This window comes from Schistocerca cancellata, chromosome 6 (assembly GCF_023864275.1).
Source record: "Schistocerca cancellata isolate TAMUIC-IGC-003103 chromosome 6, iqSchCanc2.1, whole genome shotgun sequence".
NCBI classification, from domain to species: Eukaryota; Metazoa; Arthropoda; class Insecta; order Orthoptera; family Acrididae; genus Schistocerca; species Schistocerca cancellata.
Genome location: NC_064631.1, coordinates 608,622,240 through 608,645,272, shown reverse-complemented (window position 1 = coordinate 608,645,272; position 23,033 = coordinate 608,622,240). Strand labels below are relative to the sequence as shown.

Genomic DNA, 23,033 nt, shown 5'->3' with positions numbered 1-23,033 from the left:
ACAATTAGACATGAATCGCTGAACTGCTCCCTTACAACTGGGTTCAAATCAATGTACTTAAAAACATCTTTTAAGAAGCCAGTTTCACAGTCTACACTTGCTACCCATTTGGAAATTAATGATTTATGGGGCAGAGGCATTAATTTTTGCAGGTATTCATATGGTTCTGGTGAATAAAAGTACACAGTCATCGCAAACATTTTCACATTTGTTGTGTATCTATTACCCTTTGACGAGAGAGAGTTGTTCACTAAATTGCACACTAATTCCACTTGTGTTCCTTTCTGATGATTGAGGAAGTTATGTAACTTCTCAGGAAGATGCCCCTTCTCCTTCAATGAACTTATGATGTCATCCTTGGAAAACACTTTCTTCTCTCTTCTTCGAAGTTTTTCACGGGCGCACTTCAGTTTACGTTTTAATTCGTGCACAATGTTTGAGGAAAAATTGCAAGTTTCGGTCGCCTTGTCTTCCATTTCTACTTTCGACTGTATACCACAATCAATTACTTAAGAACCAACTGCACTCTGAAATAAACAAATAATTTCGTTATATATGACTGAAATAACTCAAGGCTTGATGAAAAAATATTATAAGAAAACTTTGGGGATGTGAAAACATCCTTATACTAACGTTTTCGACACAATTCGCAGCTTCTGCATTGGGTAAGTGGGACATGCTTTCCACAGAAGAATTCTCATTGACAACATTCTCCATGCAATCAGTAGCTTCTGCAGTGGGCAAATCGAGCACGGATTCCAGGACAGAACGCTAAAAACAAAAATATGGACCTGTATTACAACACTGCTTAGACCTATGTAGCCCATTTGTGTCCGTACGAAATAAATTCACAAAAGTCAAAAAGCACACACATAGCAAGGAAATTCATTAGCTACCTCAAATGGAGAAGCATCGTTGTCACTCAAAATCCTAACATGTCGTCGTGGCTGTTTATTTGGTGGCATCAAATGTGCCGGAAAGTCAAAAACTGATGGCACTGCTTCGGGTCTGAAACGTTTCTTCCATGTTCCAGGACTCACTACGTAATCATCTTGCCGGAAAAGGTTTCCACAAAGAAAACTGCAAGACATAGGATTAAAATCTTTCCACTTCACGGAAGTAATCCACTTCTTTAGCGGCTCTGGGTGCTTCAGAGGAAACCTGTTCAAAACATCGAATTAGCAAACGCACTAAGTCTGTATTATTATCGTATTGTATCGGTAGTCCTATTACCTGTGAAATGGTAAGTCACTTTCCTTACTCCATCGCTTCGTACAATTGAAAGCGGAACAAGAAATAGCTATTTCGATAATCCTTAATTCCTTATACACCGTACAGGCCGAGAGAAACTTCTTGGCAAATTCGAATATGGCGGGCAATACAGACGACAGTAATCAGCTGGTAGAGCCATCTATCGGTAGGTCCGGTAGTTGAGCATCCCTCATTTCGCTAGTTTTAGACGCCTGTCACCTGGTTCGCCAAAGATCCTGTTGATGGCAGCCATAGATGAAATCGCAATTTATCAAGTTCGTCAACATATCTACGTAAGCAATTTGAAAAATAAAGAGAAATATTTTGTGCTTATAGCTACATTTCCTTTCCAGGGTTAAAGAATATAAAGACCACATATTATTTGAAAACTTTCCTACTGCCAAAGATACTAACACAGTCTTTTATAAGATCTTTGACAACGTGTTCTTTCCTCGTGTCGGCTGAGGCTAGTGAGGAGAAGACGTGAGAATAATAGTGGTAAGTTGTATCGCATGCCATCGGTTTTTTTCGACGATATTTAAGTGCAGTAATAATTCATATAGTATATTCTTTCATCGCTTTCTAGGTAGAATAAGCATGTTGTTAAGTCCAGTGTTAAAATTTGTTAATCCACTGTAACGAGACTTAACCTCTGTCTTTCAGTGCCAGGATGGCGCCCAAAAGGAATAATATGATCCCTAATGGGCATTTTCATAAGGATTGGCAGCGATTTGTGAAAACTTGGTTCAACCAACCAGCAAGAAAAATCAGGCGTAGACAAAACAGAATTAAGAAGGCAAAGGCTATTGCTCCAAGGCCAGCAGCCGGTCCTTTGAGACCCGTTGTGCGATGTCCTACGTTTAGGTATCATACTAAATTACGTGCAGGTCGTGGTTTCACATTGGAAGAAATAAAGGTAGGTGTAATATGACCATGTGGTTTATGTAATGTTAAGTGATGTATGGACATGTGATGTAGTTATTTAGATGCGAGTTTTCTTTGTAGCTATGGTTGCGGGTATTTTGAAGGATTATGTTGCAGCAGTAGTATTGCCGTTAAATTGTAGCTCATGCTCATTAACCGAAAACACGTTCAAGAACGATGCGGATTCAAAGACTTGTTTCGTGTAGTCAGCTGTTTAGGTAGTCTATTTTCTGTTTAGTACTGTTGCTTGCTGAAGCTTGTCTTGTAAGTAGTGCTGGCGTTTGATATTAATGTATGCTAGCTTTGAAGAGCTGGTGTTTACATGGGAAAATATGCAAAAACATTAAACTATAGGATCATATGTACATTTGGTATATATTATTAACATCTGTTAGTGGAAATTGTTTATTTTTAGTTCTGTGGATTGTTAGTGTCACTGGGAATGAATAGAGTGATATGGTTTTGAGATGAAAGCACTTTTTTTTTTTTCATGAACTATTGTGGCACTGTGAATGCTCTCATGATCAGAGGTTGAGAGATTTCAGCAAACAGTAAGGTATAATTTTATCAGCTGGTACTGCTGTGCTACCTATGGTGGTTTCTTTACTTAGTTACATATTTCTATTTCAGGGTGCTGGACTCAATGCAAATTTTGCAAGATCGATTGGGATTGCTGTTGATCATCGTCGTAGGAACAAGTCAGTGGAATCCTTGCAGCAGAATGTTCAACGGCTGAAGGAGTACCGATCTAAACTCATACTATTCCCTGTTCATGAAAATAAGCGACTAAGGAAGGGTGAAGCCACGGTATGTTATTTTCCGCCCTTAGCATTTTTACTAGTTTAATCACTTATTGTTAAGAGTTGAGAGCTTTGTTTTTACATGGCTGGGCTATGTTTAATGTGGAACCTTTCAGTTGTGCCAGTTTCGTAAAAATGTTCTACAGGTCTTCAATTACGTTGGTTGTAAGTTGAAAATTTTCCCATGTGGAAGGAATAGCAGTGCTACACCTGTTGGTTTTAAAATTTGAAACATGTTCAACGAAATTGTAGAAAAGCTGTTTAAAATATAAATGCAGTATAAAATGCCTTGATTCATAAATTAAATATCTAGGGTGGTTCCGTGGTGTATGTCTTAAGACAGAGTTGAACTGGTGGCTGTCTGTTGTGCCCTTTTCATAGCATCAACTATTTGTATTTTTGCCCATTTCTAATTTTGTCCCTTCAGATACTTTCACACCTCTTCCTCTCATTCCTCCCACTTTTCCTCTATAATTCTTTGTTGCTTATGGTTTACACACAGTATGTGTCCTGGCCAAGATTTTTCCTCTTTCTGGTCACTTCCAATCTTCTTTCAGCCCTATTTTCTTCATTACTTTGTCACTCCTAATTCTGTCACTCCACTGCACCTTATGCATTCTCCACTTTATTTCAAAAGTGTCTCGATATCTTTCTTTTCAAACTGGCTGATTCATATGGGTCAAGAGGAATATTGATTACTAGTTGTCAGCTTGACCAGTGACGTAATGTTAATGGCTACTGTCATGCCTTTTGGTGCATGTTTTTGTGGAAGCAAAGGTCCTGGTTGTTACAGCCTATATGTAACTTAGCCCGTTTGAAAAACCTGCTACACTGCAGTTGCCATGTTTACTACATTTGATGTGTTCCCTATGGTTCTAGTCAAAGCCAATGACTAGTATCAAATATTCCTCTTTATCCTTCACTGCAGTAAAACACTATACTCCAGACATAATAATTAGCAAATCTTTTCCTCCGTTACATTGGAATTGGTTTGTAACTAGTTCACTCAAATGCGCTTTTCCATGGACATCGTCCTCGTCCTCCTGAGTTCTCCTGTACAGCTTCCATATACAAGAAGGATTTTTTCATGTAAGAGTGGACATTTCTCTCTTGCTTATGCTCAGGACGTTTGTTTCCTTTTCATTCAATAGTCATCACCCCATTATGCAATGCTTTTGAGCATCTGACTGAGCAAGGCAGTGACATGGACTCACATTTGGGAGGCCAACATTTCAAATTTTCTGTCCAGCCATCCTGATTTCGATTTTGTGCAATTTTTCTAAATTGCTTGTAGTAAATAATTCTTTTGAAGGGGATGAGTGGTTTTTTTTTTACTCAACTGTCATTATTCTTGGCTTGTGCTCCATCTCTAATGTCCGTCTCGGTGGGATGTTTAAGTTGGCGTGCTGATCTTCCTGTCTTTCTTAAACATTTGCTCTTGTCCATCTGCTGATTCTTCCAGTACTGCTTCATTGTATGTTAGTCTGTATCCATCCTCCTCCCATTAAAATGTCTCTTCCAACCTTCCTGATCTTACCTACCAGTTCTTGACCATCATATTTCTTGAACAGCTTCAGTGACAATGAGCATTCTTGCCTGACACACCTTCCATTGCTCATCTCTTCTGTTTCCTTATTTGCTACTGTCAGTTTCTGCTTTGTGTACATCTCCTTTATTAACATTTTATCTTTCCAGTCTAGACCAACATTCTGAAATTCTCAGCGGTGTGCTCTAGTTGATACCAAATTCCTTCCCCAGGCGATGAAATAATATTGTTCATTTCCAACTTTCTCAAATCATTCTCAGGCAACTTGTAGTACCTCTTGCTTGTTTGATCTTTCTGAACCTGAATGGAACAGGTCTTCCCTAAGTTTTCCTCTATTTTCTTTTAACTTCTCCTTAGTATCACCCTATATACAGACTTTGTGACATGACTGACAAAACTAATTGTCCTATAGTCTGCATTCTTTTGCAGTGCTCTTTTTAGGTCAAGGTAGTATAGTGGTCTTAGGTAGATCTTGGAACTTCATTTGTTATAAATTATTTCCTACCTCAAACTGGCTATTGCATTAGGATCTTAAGACTTTTAGTACCTCAGATTGTTTTGTCAGAGATTAATGCTCTCTTTTTCCTGGAGCTCCTGAATTGTTCACAAATTCCATTTCAGTATCTTAAGACCTCACTCAGTCTTCTTCATTCAATGTGCCTGGTGTTATCCATCGGTGCACTTTATAACTTTTCCACATAATCCATCCAAACATTCTTCTCTTCTGTTTATATTGTCTTCTTCCCATGTTTAACATTCCTTGTTTCTTTTCCTAGCTTCTCTTTAAAAAAAAATTCTCTGTTCTGTACATCTCTTCCAATTTCCTTTTTTTTCCCTCTCACCCAGTCCTTTTTAGCTTGGTCAGTTAACCTTCTTAGTTTGCTGTTCAATTTTCTGTACTGTCTTCTGGCTTCTTCAGAATCATCGGTTTAGTTAAATTTTACTTACAGCAACGGCAGTGTACTGTGTTATGTAGCAAAGTGCAATCGATCTGCACAAGCACACAAAGTGGATCCATACTTTTTATTAACTTGTGGGAGAAAGTAGGTAGACTAATGTGTGTTCATAATACTTGCGCATTGATTATACTAGAAAACATTTATCCACGTAGTGTCCTCGCACAGATTTTGCGTTGCCAACATTAAAACACTACACTGATGCTGCTGTAAGTAAAATTTTACTGTCATTTTTTCATTTCCTGTGCTTATCCATTTTACCCAACATGCTCGTTGTTATTCCTTGTACTTTCCACTTCGACAGTTTATGTCTTTACTTCTTCCGACATTGTATTTCTAACAATATTCCACTCTTCATAGACTTCTGCACTTCCCCTTACATGTTCCAATTTATTTTAGACACAGTAACTATTCGAAACTTCCTGGTAGATTAACACTGTGTGCCAGACCGAGACTCGAACTATTCCTTTGGCCGAGCGGTTGTAGGCCCTTCGGTCTGGAACCGTGCTACCGCTACGGCCGCAGGTTTGTATCCGGCCTCAGGTGTGGATGTGTGTGATGTTCTTAGGTTTTTTTTTAAAGTAGTTATAAGTTCTAGGGGACTCATGACCTCAGATGCTACGTCCCATAGTGCTCAGTCATTTGAACTGTTCCTTTAAGTTTCATTCTTCAGTTTCCCAACATCCCGTTTCTTTCATCATCTGTTGTCTTTTCTTAATATGCTGCAATCTTGTCATGTTATATGAATGAATGGTGGTTTTTCTTCTGATGAAGGCTGTGGCCAAAAGCTTTATGTAAGTGTCTTTTAATTGTGCCTGCCTGCAACATGTGTTGCATTTGGGTATTTTTTTAGACAATTATGAAACATTAGGCATTAGAAGATAAAAATCTTTATAACCGAAACAGTATTTCTGCAATATTTTTCTATCCATTAATTTTTTAAGTGGGTAATGTGCGCCAGTGCTGTACACCTTTCTCACACAAGTTTTCCCTCATATTTTTGTTTTTTAATGTAAATTAATATTGGGTGGGAGTGGATAAAATATATTGCCGAATTTAACGAAAATCAACTTTCCAACATAAAACATTTTAAAGCAAGGTTCTGCCCTTAAGGAAACTTCACGTACTGTGTGCCAGTATGAAGTCTCTTTGTGAAGACCTTTTCTCATGCCTCCTTAAATTTCAATTCTTTGTGTGTGTCAGGTGGTCAGGAAAATGCCTGGCTGTAAAGCGTGTTGCTTTTGGTGGGTATTCTATTGATAACCCTTGTTGTGGTGAAGATTTGACCAGTTCTCAAAGACTAATCATGAAGCTCATTCTGCTTTATAAAATTAATGAAAAAGTCTAGGTCCCAGTGGTTATTTTATTTAATATGACTGGTTTTGGCCTAGTCTCAGGCCATCTTCAGAGCAGTACCATCAGCTGAAGCTGACAGTGTCCAGAACAGTCAGTAGACGTAAGTTGCTGAGGGACCGATGGCTTTTCTAGTCCCTTCAACCCCCACAAACCAACCAACTGCTGAAACTGCGGGGTCAGGGATTTTCTCTGCCTCGTGATGGCTGGGTGTTGTGTGCTGTCCTTAGGTTAGTTAGGTTTAAGTACCGTATTTACTCGAATCTAAGCCGCACCTGAAAAATGAGACTCGAAATCAAGGAAAAAAAAATTTCCCGCATCTAAGCCGCACCTGAAATTTGAGACTCGAAATTCAAGGGGAGAGAAAAGTTTTAGGCCACACCTCCAAATCGAAACAAAGTTGGTCCATTGTAATATGAGACACAATTTAGGTCGAATGAATGACAATACAGCTACAGTAGTTTGGTTCGAGTCGTAAGCTTAGCAGTTAAGCTTTACCACATAGCCATTGCTATGCGTCAGGCGCTCCGTCCGTATTTATACGGGTACCCTTCCTTTTTCACGTGCTTCGTCTGGTTTGAATCGATTGCTTATTTTGCTTTGATCTGATAAGTGCCGTTTTCTTTGTTATAGGTGTTTGTGTCACTCTTAAGCTGAAAATGCATTACTGCACTGTGTCATGCATTGTTTGTCGCCTTCTGATAGTGCGTGTTTACGGCCTGTCGCGGCTCGCGGCATGGCTTGCTTTTGTGCGCGCTACCGCCGCGTACAATTAAAAAAAAGAGAGGAATCGTCTCATTAGCGAAACAATGGCAAGAGACTGCTATTTGTTGTTACTTACACTGCTGCTTTCTTTGATAATGATCAACAAGAATCAAATAATAGACTGCGTATGATAGAACATGTTCTGAACGAGAGTTAGGCGAAAATTTTTCTCCGTTTGAAAATCTTTGCGGCCGCTTCTTTATTACATCAAATTCTGCACAGAAATTAGTCATTTTAGATTTAAAAATCTAGTCACTTGCCGTGCTTCATTTCAGACTGTATCATTATTAGGCATAAGAATAATACGAATATAAACATGACACGATACGTATATTCTTCCGCGTTTGCTGTTGTCTCACTCTAGTTTCGTAGTTTATTAGGCAGACAGGATTTAAATGAGATAGCAGCAAACACAAAAGAATACATGGCAAAATGTTTATATTCGTATTATTCTTATGGTGAAGAGAATACTGTATGTGATTCAAATTTCATCAGGTTCCTATTAGCAACCATCTCTTCTCACAGATAGGAAAAAATTCAGAACGTAGAGTTGGCCATATTGACAAACATCCCAGACAGTCTTGCCAGTCAGATTTTCGTAGTACACTGAAATTGTGCTACATTCGAAAATGAACAATACGGAATTTGTATTTACTTCGTTGGATAATGTATGAAAATGCAGTGGTCGAAACTCGCGGCGGAGAAAAAAAGCTGGTCTTCCACTTTTTTTTTTAATTTATTTACTGACGCAGAGGTTTTGGCGCCAGTATTTATCTTTGTGCCTACAAAGCATGCCTCTGTCGTGCTACATATATACGACGGCAGAAGTTAGTTGTGGCGTCACGTACCAACATTTTTCATAACTTCCGCTTGCTTTGCACTCGATTCTAAGCCACAGGCGTTTTTTTGGATTACGAAAACCGGAAAAAAAGTGCGGCTTAGATTCGAGTAAATACGGTAGTTCTAAGTTCTAGGGGACTGATGACCATAGATGTTAAGTCCCATAGTGCTCAGAGCCATTTGCTGAAACTGCTGCAGTTTTTCCTGTTGTGTTGTCACAAAATCTGGACTGGTGTACCAACTGTCAAGATAAAAACAGTGGCTTTTCCAGAATGGATAATGTGCAAGCTCCAAAACAAGTAGAGGTAATTGTTTCCTCTGGATAGTGGCTACCATAAATAGTGTTCTTTCCACTGTAAACCACACATACCCACAGCTGCATTCACACAGTTCATTGAATTTGATGCCAAATCTGCTGCACTTTGGTGAAATAAAATTGCTTCAAACCAAGCTGCCCATTCCAGAGCAACAATAATTTGTCAACGATGTTCCTTTCTGGCTTGCATCCATATCTGAACTTATGCTGCAGATGCTCCATAATGATGTGAATTTTGAATATTTTTCTTCTAATAGTTTTTAGGGTATCATCAGTGGTATTGCCAGCAAAGTGGAGGAATTGAAGTATGAGTATTCCAACAAATCACTTGGAATATCCTGCCATCTGTCAACACTGTGTGCGCTGCTAAATTGAGATAGGAACTGTTGTGAATACAAGTTTGTCTATTCAGTTTTCATTTTGCACAAAGAATCATCCACAAAACACATGAAACATCTCATCACATCATATTGTTTGAGGCACAACTGTACCACTATTATCACTGAGAAAATATTGATCAAAAACTGAACTAGCATGCACAAATGCACTAGGTGCCATATGTTGCAGTAGTGTCTTGTCATCAAAAGTTTCTGAATCAAAACGTCTTTCACTAGCCTTTACATTTGTATCTTGAAAACTTTGAGAACTGTCACTTAAATTGTCACTTTTTTAAAAGCAGCTGCTCTATCTCCTAATCTGATAAACTACGTCTTTTTGCCATTGCAAAAGATCACTCACTAAAGCGGCAGTAAACACTGTTCCTGCAACAATGGGCACATACTGTCATGCGTTCAAATGGATAATGTTGTAACTACACAGAATATACTGTATTGCATGAAGAGAGCTGCCATCTAATACATCACACCGATAACTTGTCATTTCCACTAGCTGCTAGCCACAGCATGTAGTGGATGGATATCTGTCCAACACACTGTGAATTAGCAGTGTGTGAATGGATATATCCTTCATAACTGATTAGAGTTAAAGAACTCTGATGCTTTTTACATTGCATTGATGTTTCACATTTAGTGGCTTTAACATGAAAAAGGTTGATAAACATTGTCTTGATTGGCTTAAAAAAAAATAGAATTTTGTAACAGCTTCTAGTGACCAATATCGAACCTGTAACCACCCCAAAATCCTCATTTCATCTTTAATCACTTTTATTTTAGATGGTTCTAAGCAAAAATTTGCATAAAGGTTGTAAATTCATTTTTGATTCTCTTTTATACAAGTCATGCCATTTTTGCCTGTTAACAAATCATAAAATTGTAAGTTATGATGTGGATCAATTGTGAAATGTGTTCTGGCTTGCTGTAAGGGCTCTGCTTTCTTCACTATCAAATTGTGGTATTTCATCACTTCGGAACAAGCCTTCTTGTGGTCTGTAATTGGTAAAAGGAGTACGAACGTTTTATTCAGTCCCATACACTTTCATAGTGTCCTTTACTTTTCTATTGCCACTTGGCCACATTTCAGTGAGTTTGCTAGTTCCACCTTCATTTTCTGGCATAACGGGTGGTCAGATGTGTGACTTCCTTGTCCTTTGAGGTAACATATATCCTGTAGGTCATATTTCCTGGCAGCACTTCTGATGCCTGCTCTGATTTTCACTCACTTGTGTAGATGTTGTTAATAGTTGGTCCTCTGAGTAGGATTTACCTTTCTTGATGTGTGTTTGTGGCATTTTATGGCACTTTTTGCTTGAAATGAATGAAAATTGTCTTGTAGAACCATTAGCAATATGCTTTCTGGAACTTAAGTATTTATAAAATTTCCTTCTTTGCCACACTATCTAGAAATTTTCTTTGCTTGAAGAGTGTGATGTAGGCTGGTAACTCTCCATGTAATTCAACTATTGTTGTGTGCACTGGTACAATGGAAATTTAAATTAGAAGTTGAAAATAAAAAGATTGACATTTTTTTGCTACATTTTCTAATGTAAAACGCTATGGAATTAAAATTTGGTCCAAAGTGTGTAAAACTACATGGCAAATACTGCTGTATGAGAAACCAGGTTGACAAAAATTCAATTTCTGTAGGGCTGCCTGTTAACTCTTTGATGCACAGATTTTATGTTTAATTAATTTTTTAATAAAACATGCATTTTCTATGTCTGGTGGGGTTGCTAATAAAGGAAAACATGAATTAAAATTTTTTATTGTATTGATTTTGGTTTTAGATGGTGGTATATATAATATACCACCATGCCACTTAGGGCCGTACCTAAAGTTTTTGAGATATCTTGGTTTGTGCTTGTAACTCACCTTTAAATTCTACTCTAAGCAGTAATAATTAGTATAATTAATGTAAAATAATTTTATTTCTGGCAATTGGTCATTTACAATACAAAATCAAATTACAAACCTTACAAATAAAATATGTTTCTTATTCCTTTTTGTGAAAATCTTGAAAGCACCTTTTTGTTTTGCTAAGGCACAAAGGCACTTTGCATTCAGCGCACATCCAGAAAGTGCGCACTTGCTTCTTTTTTGTACTGCATTTCGCACAACGTCTGGCGGTAGTACGCTCTGGCTGGTGGGATGAATTGTCGAGACGCTGGCGTGAGGAAACATATGGCTTGTTTTTCTTTACGTGGACTTGACTCTCATGAAGTCTAGATGGCCTCAATGGTGTTTTCTGGGTTACTAAGCTTTGCAGGATACTCATCCTGAAGACTTTGGCAGTCATTTTTTCTCTATCGCCTAGTTCCTTCCAAATTATATAGCTGTTGACGATACTGACATCAAGCAGGTGAAAGAATATTCGGTGCCACCACTTTTTACTTCTCCGGCTTATTTCATATGATTTTTTCAGTTGGTCGAACTTGTCGACATTGTTCATGTGTGCATTGTAATCCATCACTGCTTGAGGACAAGGTAGCTCTATGCGTGAACCATCTCTTTCACGGCGAGTCACTGTAGTAACTTCAGGACTGTGAAAATTTGAAAGGAGATGAACAGCTCTCTTATCTTTCCACTTCAAGTAGAGGATGCCACAGTTGCTGACCCTCCAGTCAAATTCACCTCTGCTTAATTCTTTGTCTGTTTTTAATTTGGGTAAATGTTTCCTTGTTGGTTGAACTGTCCCACAGGCATATATGTTTCTCTGCTGTAAACCAGCCAACAAGTTATAGCTATTGAAATAGTTGTCGAAATAAAGATAATGGCCTTTATTTACGAGTTCAGAGGACAAACTCAGCACTACATGCTCCCCAAGGCCTGTTTGCACTGTGTCACCTACTTTTCCGGTGTAAATATCAAATTTCAAGTTGTAAGAGGTCTTGTCACACAGCATCCACACTTTGTAACCACGCTTTATGGGTTTATCTCTCATGTATTGTTTCATACTGTTGCGGCCTTTGAATTTGATCATTGACTCATCAATTGCTAGGTGTTTGCTGGGTTGGTAACACTTGGAAAAAGATTCAGATAGTATCTTGATCACTGGTCGCAGCTTGTACAGTTTGTCATAACCTGGGTGTCCTTTTTCTGGATGCAATGTGTTATCATTCAGATGAATGTTCCTCAGTAACCATCCAAACCGATTTACTGCCATCAGAGATGCAATATAACGATCATGAAGTTCTGGGGCACTAGACCAGTAGTCTCTGTATGCTGGCATACGCTTTATACCCATCAAAATGTTGATTCCCAGGAAAGTTCGTATTTCATTGTCAGTTGTTGGAGTGAAAGACTTGCCAGATTGCGTCGCATATAAATTTGTTTGGAAAACGATTAGCTCAACTAGCTCTTTTGGAAATATTTTTTCGAATATATCGATAGGTTCTGGATCATCAATGTCCCTAATAAAAGCACTTGGTCCTGATTCACTGTCGAACTGCATTCCTGAGGTAGCATTGAATTGTTGTCCCCAAGTTGGCGCTGTGTCAGCAGCGCGTTTTGGCGGAGTGGACTCACTTTCTTCCTCGCTCTCTGAAACTTCGCCTTCAGACGACACAATAGCCTCCGCAACAATGCTTGCTTCATAATCAGATTCGTCATCTGTGGTGTCAACAGTGGAATCCTCGTCTGATGGAATTTCACACAATAATCGTTCGATTTCTTCATCTCGTAAGCCTCTTCTTGACATTTTCATTTTCAAACAACAGCCTGAATCCAAGTAAAGAATACGTAAGCAAAACAAAATGGAGAAAGAGCTAAAATAAGTCACAACACAATTAAAAACTAAACTTTGTAGCGGAGGATTTCGAATTTTATACTAGGAAACGAAATGCAATAGAATACTGCTACATGCACGGTGGTACAAATAATATACCACCAAAATAAATTGTATATAAATAACGGAAGATTGTGCATATGAATGTATACATGGGTTCATACCGTAGCTGTGACGTCCAAGATATGGAAAAAACACAGGCGCAACAAGAAATTCGTTATAAACCACTATTCACACGCAAAAACCATGCACAACTCAGCACGCAGCTTTCACAGTTGTAATCTATGCAATTCTTGGCGGGAACTGATTCCTTATAGGCAGTGAGTGCCATCTGTCTGATAAGTAGAGAACTAGGTGAGCATATTAGAGTGGTGGTCGTGCAGTTAAACCACTGTGCAAAGAGCCAAGAAAATTTTCAAAAGGTGGTATACTATGTATACCACCGTGCTCCAAAGAGTTAATTACCCCAAATTTGCCTGTCTAAAAATTAACCCCAAGTCACTCTACCTGTTGTGGAGTTTGGAGCACCCTGGTCATTTTGATTTGTGGAGATCAGTAGGGTTCAGTTTTCAGATGCTGATAAGGTGACTTTTTCGGCAGTGTTCAAAGGTTTTTATGAGTTCATTGATAATCCACTGCCACCCTGAGAAGGTGCAATTTTAAATTGCAACTGGTGCAAAATGACGTACCGATACACCTGACCTGTTGCAGTTCCTCTGTCAAAGACATGCAGGGGTGTACGTGCATCAGTCAATCCCACCCCACACCATCAAACCACGACCTCCATATAGGTCCCTTTCAAGGCCCTTAAGGAGTTGGTATCTGGTTCCTGGTTGACGCCAGAGGAAAACCCGGCAAGAATCACTGTTCAGACTATACCTAGACTCGTCCGTGAACATACCCTGGGACTACTGTTCGAATGGCCATGTACTGTATTCTCGACACCAGGCTTTACGGGCTCTCCTGTGACCCGGGGTCAGTGGAATGCACCTTGCAGGTCTCCGGATGAGTAAACCACATCTGTTCAGTTGTCTGTAGATTGTGTGTCTGGAGACAACTGTTCCAGTGGCTGCGGTAAGGTCCCGAGCTAGGCTACCTGCAGTACTCCGCGGCTGTCTGTGGGCACTGATGGTGAGATATCAGTCTTCTTGTGGTGTTGTACACTGTGGACGTCCCGTACTGTAGGGCCTGGACATGTTCTCTGTCTGCTGGTATTGTTGCCATAATCTTGATATCACACTTTGTGGCACACGGAGGGCCCGTGCTGCAACCTGCTGTGTTTGACCAGCCTCCTGTCACCCTAGTATTCTACCCCTCATAATGTCATCAATATGTGTTCTTTGAGCCATTTTAAACACAGTCGCCATTAGCACGTCTGAAACTGCACGCTCTCTCTCTCTCTCTCTCTCTCTCTCTCTCTCTCTCTCTCTCTCTCTCTCTCTCTCTCTCTCTCTCTGCACCGTACTCTGGCATGCACCCACACACCTCTGAGTATGTGGGCTGCTGCCAGCGCCACCGTGCGACCTGTGCTTTCTTCCTACTACTTCGTTGGAGGGATCTGTGGTAGATTGTAGTTAATTGAGGCTAACTCCACTGCAAACTATGTGTAGAATCTAATAGGGATTCCATCAGGCTTTGGAGCTTTCTTAGATTTCAGCCATTTCTCAGTTCCAGTCACTGATTTTACTTCTCTGTGCAGTGGCGCGAGAATTAAATTGAAGCCTGGGATATTCATTTTTAAGGGAATGTCTGAAAATGGAGTTAAGCAGTTTTGCTTCCATTTTGCTACCCTCAATTTCAATCCTTGCTATCTCTGAGTGTTGAGACACTAATTTCAGGATCACAAACACCCTTTACGTATGACCATCATTTATTTGGGTTTTGTGGGAGATCCTTCGGTAATATTTTGCTGTGGTACTCATTGAAGGCTTCATGCAGTACCCAGTTGAGACCCAAACATATTTTCTTTGGCATGTCTCTAGTCCTTTATATTGTTTTACACCTGTTATGCAGTAGTGTTTCTTTAGAAGTATTTTTTACAGTGACCATGTACAATGGTGGGGTCCCTCCCATCATGAACTATTGTACTGGGTACATATGTTTACTGTGTGGTCATCTATTCTAGATGTGAGCCACAGTTCATCTATATGTTCCTCTAAAGACCTAAAGATTTCTGAGTTTCTCATCTGTATCTAGTTCACTGAAAATATAAATCCAATGTCTTTTAGTTACCCTTCGTATATTGGTAATCATTGTTGCTGCAACTACCTCATGGCCACTGATAGTTTTTATGTAGGTATCCTCAGATATCAAGTCTGTTTGTTGCTCTTAGGTCAAACATATTTTGAACTTAGGTTTCTGTAAAGATTTTTGCTACATCTGGAGGTGAGTGGTGGTCAGTAAAAGAATTGAACAAAATTTTATGCCCCCCCCCCCATGATACTAAGTTTTGCCGAAGCAGTATCACATGTGGTTTGTTTCTATCTTGGTGAGCTAGTTTCTTGTCTACTGTGACAGATACACCACCTTTATCTACCTTTAGCCTATCCTAAAAATTTTCCCCAAGTATCACACTGCTATCAATTTTGGGTTTCAACCACCATTCTTTACCTAAAATAGTGAGGGTTCCACAGTGTTTCAAACTCGTGCACTTCAGTGCGAATACAGATATACTAGTTGTCAAAGCTTAGCAACATTTCAGTCTTGTTTATATGCATATTGACCACTCATCACCGCAACTATGTTCACCCCGATAGCTGAATGGTCAGCAGGGTGGACTGCCGTCCTAAGCGGCCTGGGTTTGATTCCCGGCTGGGTTGGGGATTTCCTCCGCTCAGGGACTGGGTGTTGTTGTCTTCATTATTTCATCCCCATCTGGTGTGCAGGTTGCCCAGTGTGGTGTTTAATGTAATAAGACCTGCACCAAGGCAGCCGGACCTGCCCCGTAGGGGCCCTGCTGGCCAATGATGCCAAATGCTCATTTCCATTTTTACTGCAACTGTATGGTGAAAAGGGACAGTTTAATAGGAGACATCCTGTGGCCTCGAGGCTTAGTTAATTTGGTGGTAAAGTAAAATGAGAGGAGAGGGTAAAAAAATTAAAGGGCTAAATAAAGTAAGTAGATGGAAATAGGTCCATTGCTATACTTAATTCCTATATGAATGAAAAGTCTAGGGAAGAGTGCTGCATCAAACCAGGCTATAGTCTGAAGATGAGCCTTAATGTAGCACTATTGCAAAATTGCCAAGCCATGGAGTTTAAGGGAATACTGAAGCTCGCTTGTGTCCAACCAGTCTGTAAACATTAGCATCAAAGCTGAAGATGCTGATTGATTATTCAAACTACATTAGCACAATGCAATTTGCTTTCACCCATGTGTACATGATTCAGAAATTAAAACAGTAAGAAACAAGCGAGCGTCGTCATTGGAAATTCTGCTACTGATGTATACATAATAACTGCAATTTTAAATAACCATCAGAACTCACGAAAAACTATGGTGTACTCTTCAGCTTCTGCTGATAGTGTTAGTATAGAGTGTATACTGATGGCAATTTTACTGTTGCAATGTTAGTTATGGAAGACTTAGTATATATTGCATGGAAAAAGGTAATGTTCCATATACACTCCTGCAAATGGAAAAAAGAACACATTGACACCGGTGTGTCAGACCCACCATACTTGCTCCGGACACTGCGAGAGGGCTGTACAAGCAATGATCACACGCACGGCACAGCGGACACACCAGGAACCGCGGTGTTGGCCGTCGAATGGCGCTAGCTGCGCAGCATTTGTGCACCGCCGCCGTCAGTGTCAGCCAGTTTGCCGTGGCATACGGAGCTCCATCGCAGTCTTTAACACTGGTAGCATGCCGCGACAGCGTGGACGTGAACCGTATGTGCAGTTGACGGACTTTGAGCGAGGGCGTATAGTGGACATGCGGGAAGCCGGGTGGACGTACCGCCGAATTGCTCAACACGTGGGGCGTGAGGTCTCCACAGTACATCGATGTTGTCGCCAGTGGTCGGCGGAAGGTGCACGTGCCCGTCGACCTGGGACCGGACCGCAGCGACGCACGGATGCACGCCAAGACCGTAGGATCCTACGCAGTGCCGTAGGGGACCGCACCGCCACTTCCCAGCAAATTAGGGACACTGTTGCTCCTGGGGTATCGGCGAGGACCATTCGCAACCGTCTCCATGAAGCTGGGCTACGGTCCCGCACACCGTTAGGCCGTCTTCCGCTCACGCCCCAACATCGTGCAGCCCGCCTCCAGTGGTGTCACGACAGGCGTGAATGGAGGGACGAATGGAGACGTGTCGTCTTCAGCGATGAGAGTCGCTTCTGCCTTGGTGCCAATGATGGTCGTATGCGTGTTTGGCGCCGTGCAGGTGAGCGCCACAATCAGGACTGCATACGACCGAGACACACAGGGCCAACACCCGGCATCATGGTGTGGGAAGCGATCTCCTACACTGGCCGTACACCACTGGTGATCGTCGAGGGGACACTGAATAGTGCACGGTACATCCAAACCGTCATCGAACCCATCGTTCTACCATTCCTAGACCGGCAAGGGAACTTGCTGTTCCAACAGGACAGTGCACATCCGCATGTATCCCGTGCCACCCAACGTTCTCTAGAAGGTGTAAGTCAACTACCCTGGCCAGCAAGATCTCCGGATCTGTCCCCCATTGAGCATGTTTGTGACTGGATGAAGCGTCGTCTCACGCGGTCTGCACGTCCAGCACGAACGCTGGTCCAACTGAGGCGCCAGGTGGAAATGGCATGGCAAGCCGTTCCACAGGACTACATCCAGCATCTCTACGATCGTCTCCATGGGAGAATAGCAGCCTGCATTGCTGCGAAAGGTGGATATACACTGTACTAGTGCCGACATTGTGCATGCTCTGTTGCCTGTGTCTATGTGCCTGTGGTTCTGTCAGTGTGATCATGTGATGTATCTGACCCCAGGAATGTGTCAATAAAGTTTCCTCTTCCTGGGACAATGAATTCACAGTGTTCTTATTTCAATTTCCAGGAGTGTATATACCAATTTATCGTGAGAAGTAAAGTTGCAGCTGCTGCAGCAAGTACTTGGTCCAGCAGTGCCCACTGGTTTTCATGTCAGTAGTTTCCCCACACGTGTGATTTAAAAATTTTGACATTATCTTTTATTTTCTCCTGTTTGTTTCTACAGTGCACTTTAGTATCTGGCCAACGTTATAAACATAAACAAGCTAACAGTATATTTTTCTGCCTTCTGTATTTTCTCTCTTCCCCAATACAGTTCAAATACTGTTCTGATGATTTATTGCAGTTTAAAGTCAGTTAATGAAAACCTGCAGAAACATTTTGAAAGGGTCCCTAAAATGCCTCCTGCATTTCTAGTAGAATTTAAAACGAATGTCTTACGTACTAGTAGGTACACTATGCACCCTTACGGAATGTGCATAGTGTCCCTACTTGTGCACAACATGTAGGATAATAATTTGTTTTAGAGTCTACTAGAAATGTAGGAGGCATTTTAGGGGCCCTTTCAAAATGTTTCTGCAGGTTTTTATTACCTGACTTTGCTCTAAATTGCAATAAATCATCAGAATAGTATTTGAACTTGTTTTTTGTGTTACTAGTAAGTCATGTAATGCACAAAAATACACGAGGAACAGTTTCAACTTAGCAAAATTTTGCAACACTCTCATGGACATGTTCTTCTATTCTGCTAGTTCAGTTTGATGTGTTTTACATGGCAAGAAAAGCGCAAACGACTTACAAACTACTCCTTTCGATTGCTTTAGAATTAAACAGCCATGGATATGACACCTAGTCCATTCAAAATGGTCTCGTAGATCATTGCCATGGTTTTAATAAAATTTTACACTTTTGGGGATCCTAAGTCTCCTTATTTTCAGCATAATTTCAGACATCGGAATTATTGACACCATCTCGGTTTAAAAGGTGTCCCGATGTCTTTATTTTGATGGACTGCTTAATTATGGTGTCCCAAAAATTTTGTGTTTGCACCACAGTAGTGGAGGTATCAAATAAAGCTTGCAGTCTAACAGTATTCACTAAATCTCACCAACCATCACAGCCAAGAGAATTAGAAAGCACTGAGGGAATTTGCGTTTCACAGAATATCCATGTGATCTCTAAAAAAGAAGAGCATCAAAGGGGGTAATGGTATTGGTAACAGCTAACTACAGTAGGAAACACATTGCAGAAATGAAAACGAGAAGACTGCAGGTCGGTACAAATTCCTACATCAGTATTGACAATAATAAGCGTTATTTCCACTCTTTTTCTGATGCCAAAGTAGCTGTGCTGGTGTACCTGTATTCTTTTCCAATATCTATTGTAGAAAACTGATTAAATGACAGATTGTTAAACAATCGTATTGACTGTAGGTACCAGAAAGGCTGTTGCAAGATAATTGCTGACAGTGAGAAAATTGATATCCTTCCGAAATTTTGTGACCTTCCAAGCAAAGATGCTCAAGATTTTACCTACTGGGCCTTATTGATACTTATAATTTCAAGAAGTACAGACCTTGGAAATTAGATGGTGATGGAAAAAATTAGCTCTGTTCCAGTTTTCAGTATTTTGTAATGTGTGGCTCACGTAGAGTGCAAGTGTGTCAAAAAGCATTTCAGTTTCCACTCCTTTGAAATGAAATGAAACTGGTGGTCTGTTACACGTTAATAAATGGGGAACTGCCACAAGATAAACGTGGGCAGAATGTGAAAGGAAGTAAAATTCCTGAAAACAATAGATGAACATTACAGTCTTTCTCCTCTGAGGTCCTCATATTATGCTGGAAAAGAAATTCAGTACTTAGATTTGTGATAGTATGTGAAAACATTGTATTGGGTGTACTGTACTGCGTATCCATAGTTGTGAAATATGGCTTCTAAGGGCAATATTTTTGCGAAAATTATTAGTTCAGCAGACCACAGATGTTTGTTCTCTTTTTGAGGAGCATAATGCGAAATTAAAAAGTGCCCATTTCTGTGAAACTGCAAGTCTATTGCAGTCGGGGCAGATTAGCAGATTCATCTTCAAAGGAGTTGAAAGTTTTATGAGTCCCTGAAAGAAGCCAAATCTCAGTATCTTCAAAATGAAGTAATAGGTGCCATTGCCTTTGACTATATGCAGAATTTGCCATTACCAGAAATTCCTGTGCAAGAAGTATTTTATATGCAGCAACTATGGGTAAATGTGTTTAATATCCGCAATTTAAAAGATGGCAGCACAATGGTATATCTTTATCATGAGGGTGATGGAAGGAAAGGTGCGAATGATGTGTGCACTTTCCTATGCCACTACATTAAAAACTACATTCCAGACACAATCATCTCGTCTAGTTCTCAGATGGACGTACTGTACAAAACTGAAATTGCACAATGGTGAGAATGTGTGTAGGACTGAATAGTTGGTCGATTTGAGTAATTACCCAAGTTTCCTGAACGTGGTCATTCATACCTACCATGTGATAGAAATTTTGGGGTATTCAAAAAGATAATAAAAAAATTGTGATAATTTGTATTCCAAAATGTTGAATTAATAGCAAACAGCAGAAAAAAATGTGGAAGTTCATTGTTGCAGAGTAGTGTGTGTGTGTGTGTGTGTGTGTGTGTGTGTGTGTGTGTGTGTATCCACGAATCATAATATCTGCTATATGGTGATTAGCAATTTATCCTTTTCATAATATTGTCATTATTCCATCCTGGATTTTCTATTTGATTTTACCTTTAAGATAAATTCAACATCAAAATGGGAGTGTCCCTGAAGGTCTCCATCCTATTTCAGTCTGTTAGTATTAATCCAGTTAACAGACAAGAATAATATTGGGGGAAATAGGGATACTAGAGAAACATTTTTTGTTGTGAATACCTGTGTATTAATCTGCAAATGGCATAATTTTTAATTTATTTTATGTTTTAATTCCTTCTAATTCTTTAACAGGAGGAGGAGAGGAAGGTGGCTAGCCAACTGAAAACAACAGTGATGCCAATAAAGCAGCCATCTGTGAAACCTAAAGCAAGGACTATTACCGAAGAGGATAAGAAGTTCTCTGCCTTTACAGCTCTGCGCAAGGTTTGTACACATATATTTTAAAAGATAGTTTTGTCTTGTTTTGCCTGTGGTCAAGTGTGCTAGTAACATTGTACCATGATAATGACACAGCAGATGCTTTGCTTTTGACTTAATGCATAGCCATCATGTAGTAGAGAAACTTGAACAAATCTCATGTGTTCTAGGCACGTGCTGATGCTCGTTTGGTGGGTATAAGAGCTAAACGGCTGAAGGATGCTGCTGAGAATCCAGATGATGTAAGCAAGGCAGGCAAGGAAGCAAAGAAGAAGAAGAAGTGAAATTGATGTTAACTGTGTAATATTTTCACAAATAAATGATAAAGGGAATGTGTTCTGTTACACCCTACTTTGACTTGTATAGTGAATGCCTTCCAACCTTTACAATGTCCTTATTGTCTGTCCCCATTAATCTGCTGCTTCGAACCTGTTGCCCTGTAACTCATACCCCTGTAAAAATTGTAGCTGGAAGATATGTCTCATAAATCCTCAATGTGCAGACTACTCTAGTCCTGCCACAGGCATTTAAGACCCCTGTCAGAGGGAGGTTGCCTGTGAAATGAGCATAGCTGCAACCACTGTGCAGCATTCTGTGGGCATGACCACACACAAGCTGCCTGACTGCATGAAAGGCCACTTTACGATGTTTGGTGGTAGAATTAGGCTCCTTCCTGACACCTGATGTCACACATTCTCAGACAGGAAATGGGTGTTCTGTAGTATTCTGAAACCTCTACTGTGAAAACACAACATGATCACAACTTAAGTTATGTGTTGAAAGTCACTCCATTTGTTGAGAATTTTTGTGGATGATAGTGGTTAGCAAGAAATTCTGCACAAGCAACTGAGGGACATAGTTTGCAGGATACATGCTTTCTTAAAGTGCAAAGCCCCTCTATGCACATACAGAAACAGTTCTTGAAACTGGCAAAACTGCTTCCCCTGTCCATGCCTGGAGCAACATGGACTGCCATCTTCTTGAATAGGACTAGGTCTGTGCCTTGCCTGCCTCTATCTCCTTCCCTGCTCTTAGCATGAGCTCACGTGCATCATCCTTTCCTTTTCTCTGGTTCTCGAGCACAACCCTCTTGATGCTGCACTTGGCAGCCCACCTTCCTGTGTCTGCCATATCCCTGCACACTCCCACAGGCAGAATCTCAGCATCCCCGCCCCCTATATCTTGTTTTCCCTTCCCTGCTCCATGCCTTTCCTGTACCCCCATCCCAGAGAATATTATTTCTACAGATATTTGTGCAGATATTTCCCTTGGGCTATGTAGGTCGACAGTAGGAAAGATGTTTTTGTTCTAATGTTTTCTTGGTATAATCAAAGTAGTTGTGGGATACTCTGATGTAACAGTGTGTAGGGGTAAGCACTATTACAAATAAAGCTATCTATCTTCTTTTTTCCACTCATTAGTTGATTTGATGAGTTATTTTGTTATGGTTTACTTGTGTTTCATGGTAAATCAGTGTTGTGTTACATTATATTCCAAGTCTTCCGGTTTCAGTAGGCTTGTGGTAATAGAATTTTAAAAAGCCCTATCTTAACTGGAAGGTTATTCTTATAAACCTAGTAAAACAGAGGACTGAGATCACTGACATGTTCTCTCTCACAGTGATCCAGTCAGATTCAAACTTGTCATTAAATTGACTATTCTATAGAATTTGTTCATATTGCCAATCTTCTGAGTACACTGGTTCAGTCCAATTTTTATACAGGTATTTAATTTGGGCTCTGAAGGCAATATTCAAGGGATTAATAATATCAAGGGCCTGATTCATTCTTAGGAATTAGTACTGTAAGTAGTGGCAGTCGGAAAGTAGAGCAATATCCGATTATGAAGGAGAAATTTGGAAGTGTAGGCAAAGTAATTGTAGTGCAGAGATACTGCTGCAGTAGCATGCATAACTGACATTAATGATAGGAGACATTTGGTCAAGAGTTCAGCAATTTGTGGAAAGATGAATTAGGGTATTAAGAGGCCAAGCTTGAGCATAGCTCAGGCCA

General features: G+C 40.2%; 2 protein-coding genes across 2 annotated transcripts in view; one reads left to right on the top strand and one right to left on the bottom strand.

Annotated features, from left to right (window-relative positions):
• Positions 1–23,033, bottom strand: part of LOC126088159 (uncharacterized) — a 475,823-nt gene that overhangs the window by 248,587 nt on the left and 204,203 nt on the right. The gene's annotated exons all lie outside the window — the stretch shown is intronic.
• LOC126088155 (60S ribosomal protein L13) lies at positions 1,603–21,372 on the top strand. Its single transcript, XM_049906276.1, has 5 exons — positions 1,603–1,749; positions 1,915–2,167; positions 2,806–2,982; positions 20,896–21,027; positions 21,192–21,372. The coding sequence occupies exons 2-5, from the start codon at positions 1,922–1,924 to the stop codon at positions 21,303–21,305; spliced, it is 669 nt and encodes a 222-aa protein (XP_049762233.1). The 5' UTR covers positions 1,603–1,749; positions 1,915–1,921; the 3' UTR covers positions 21,306–21,372.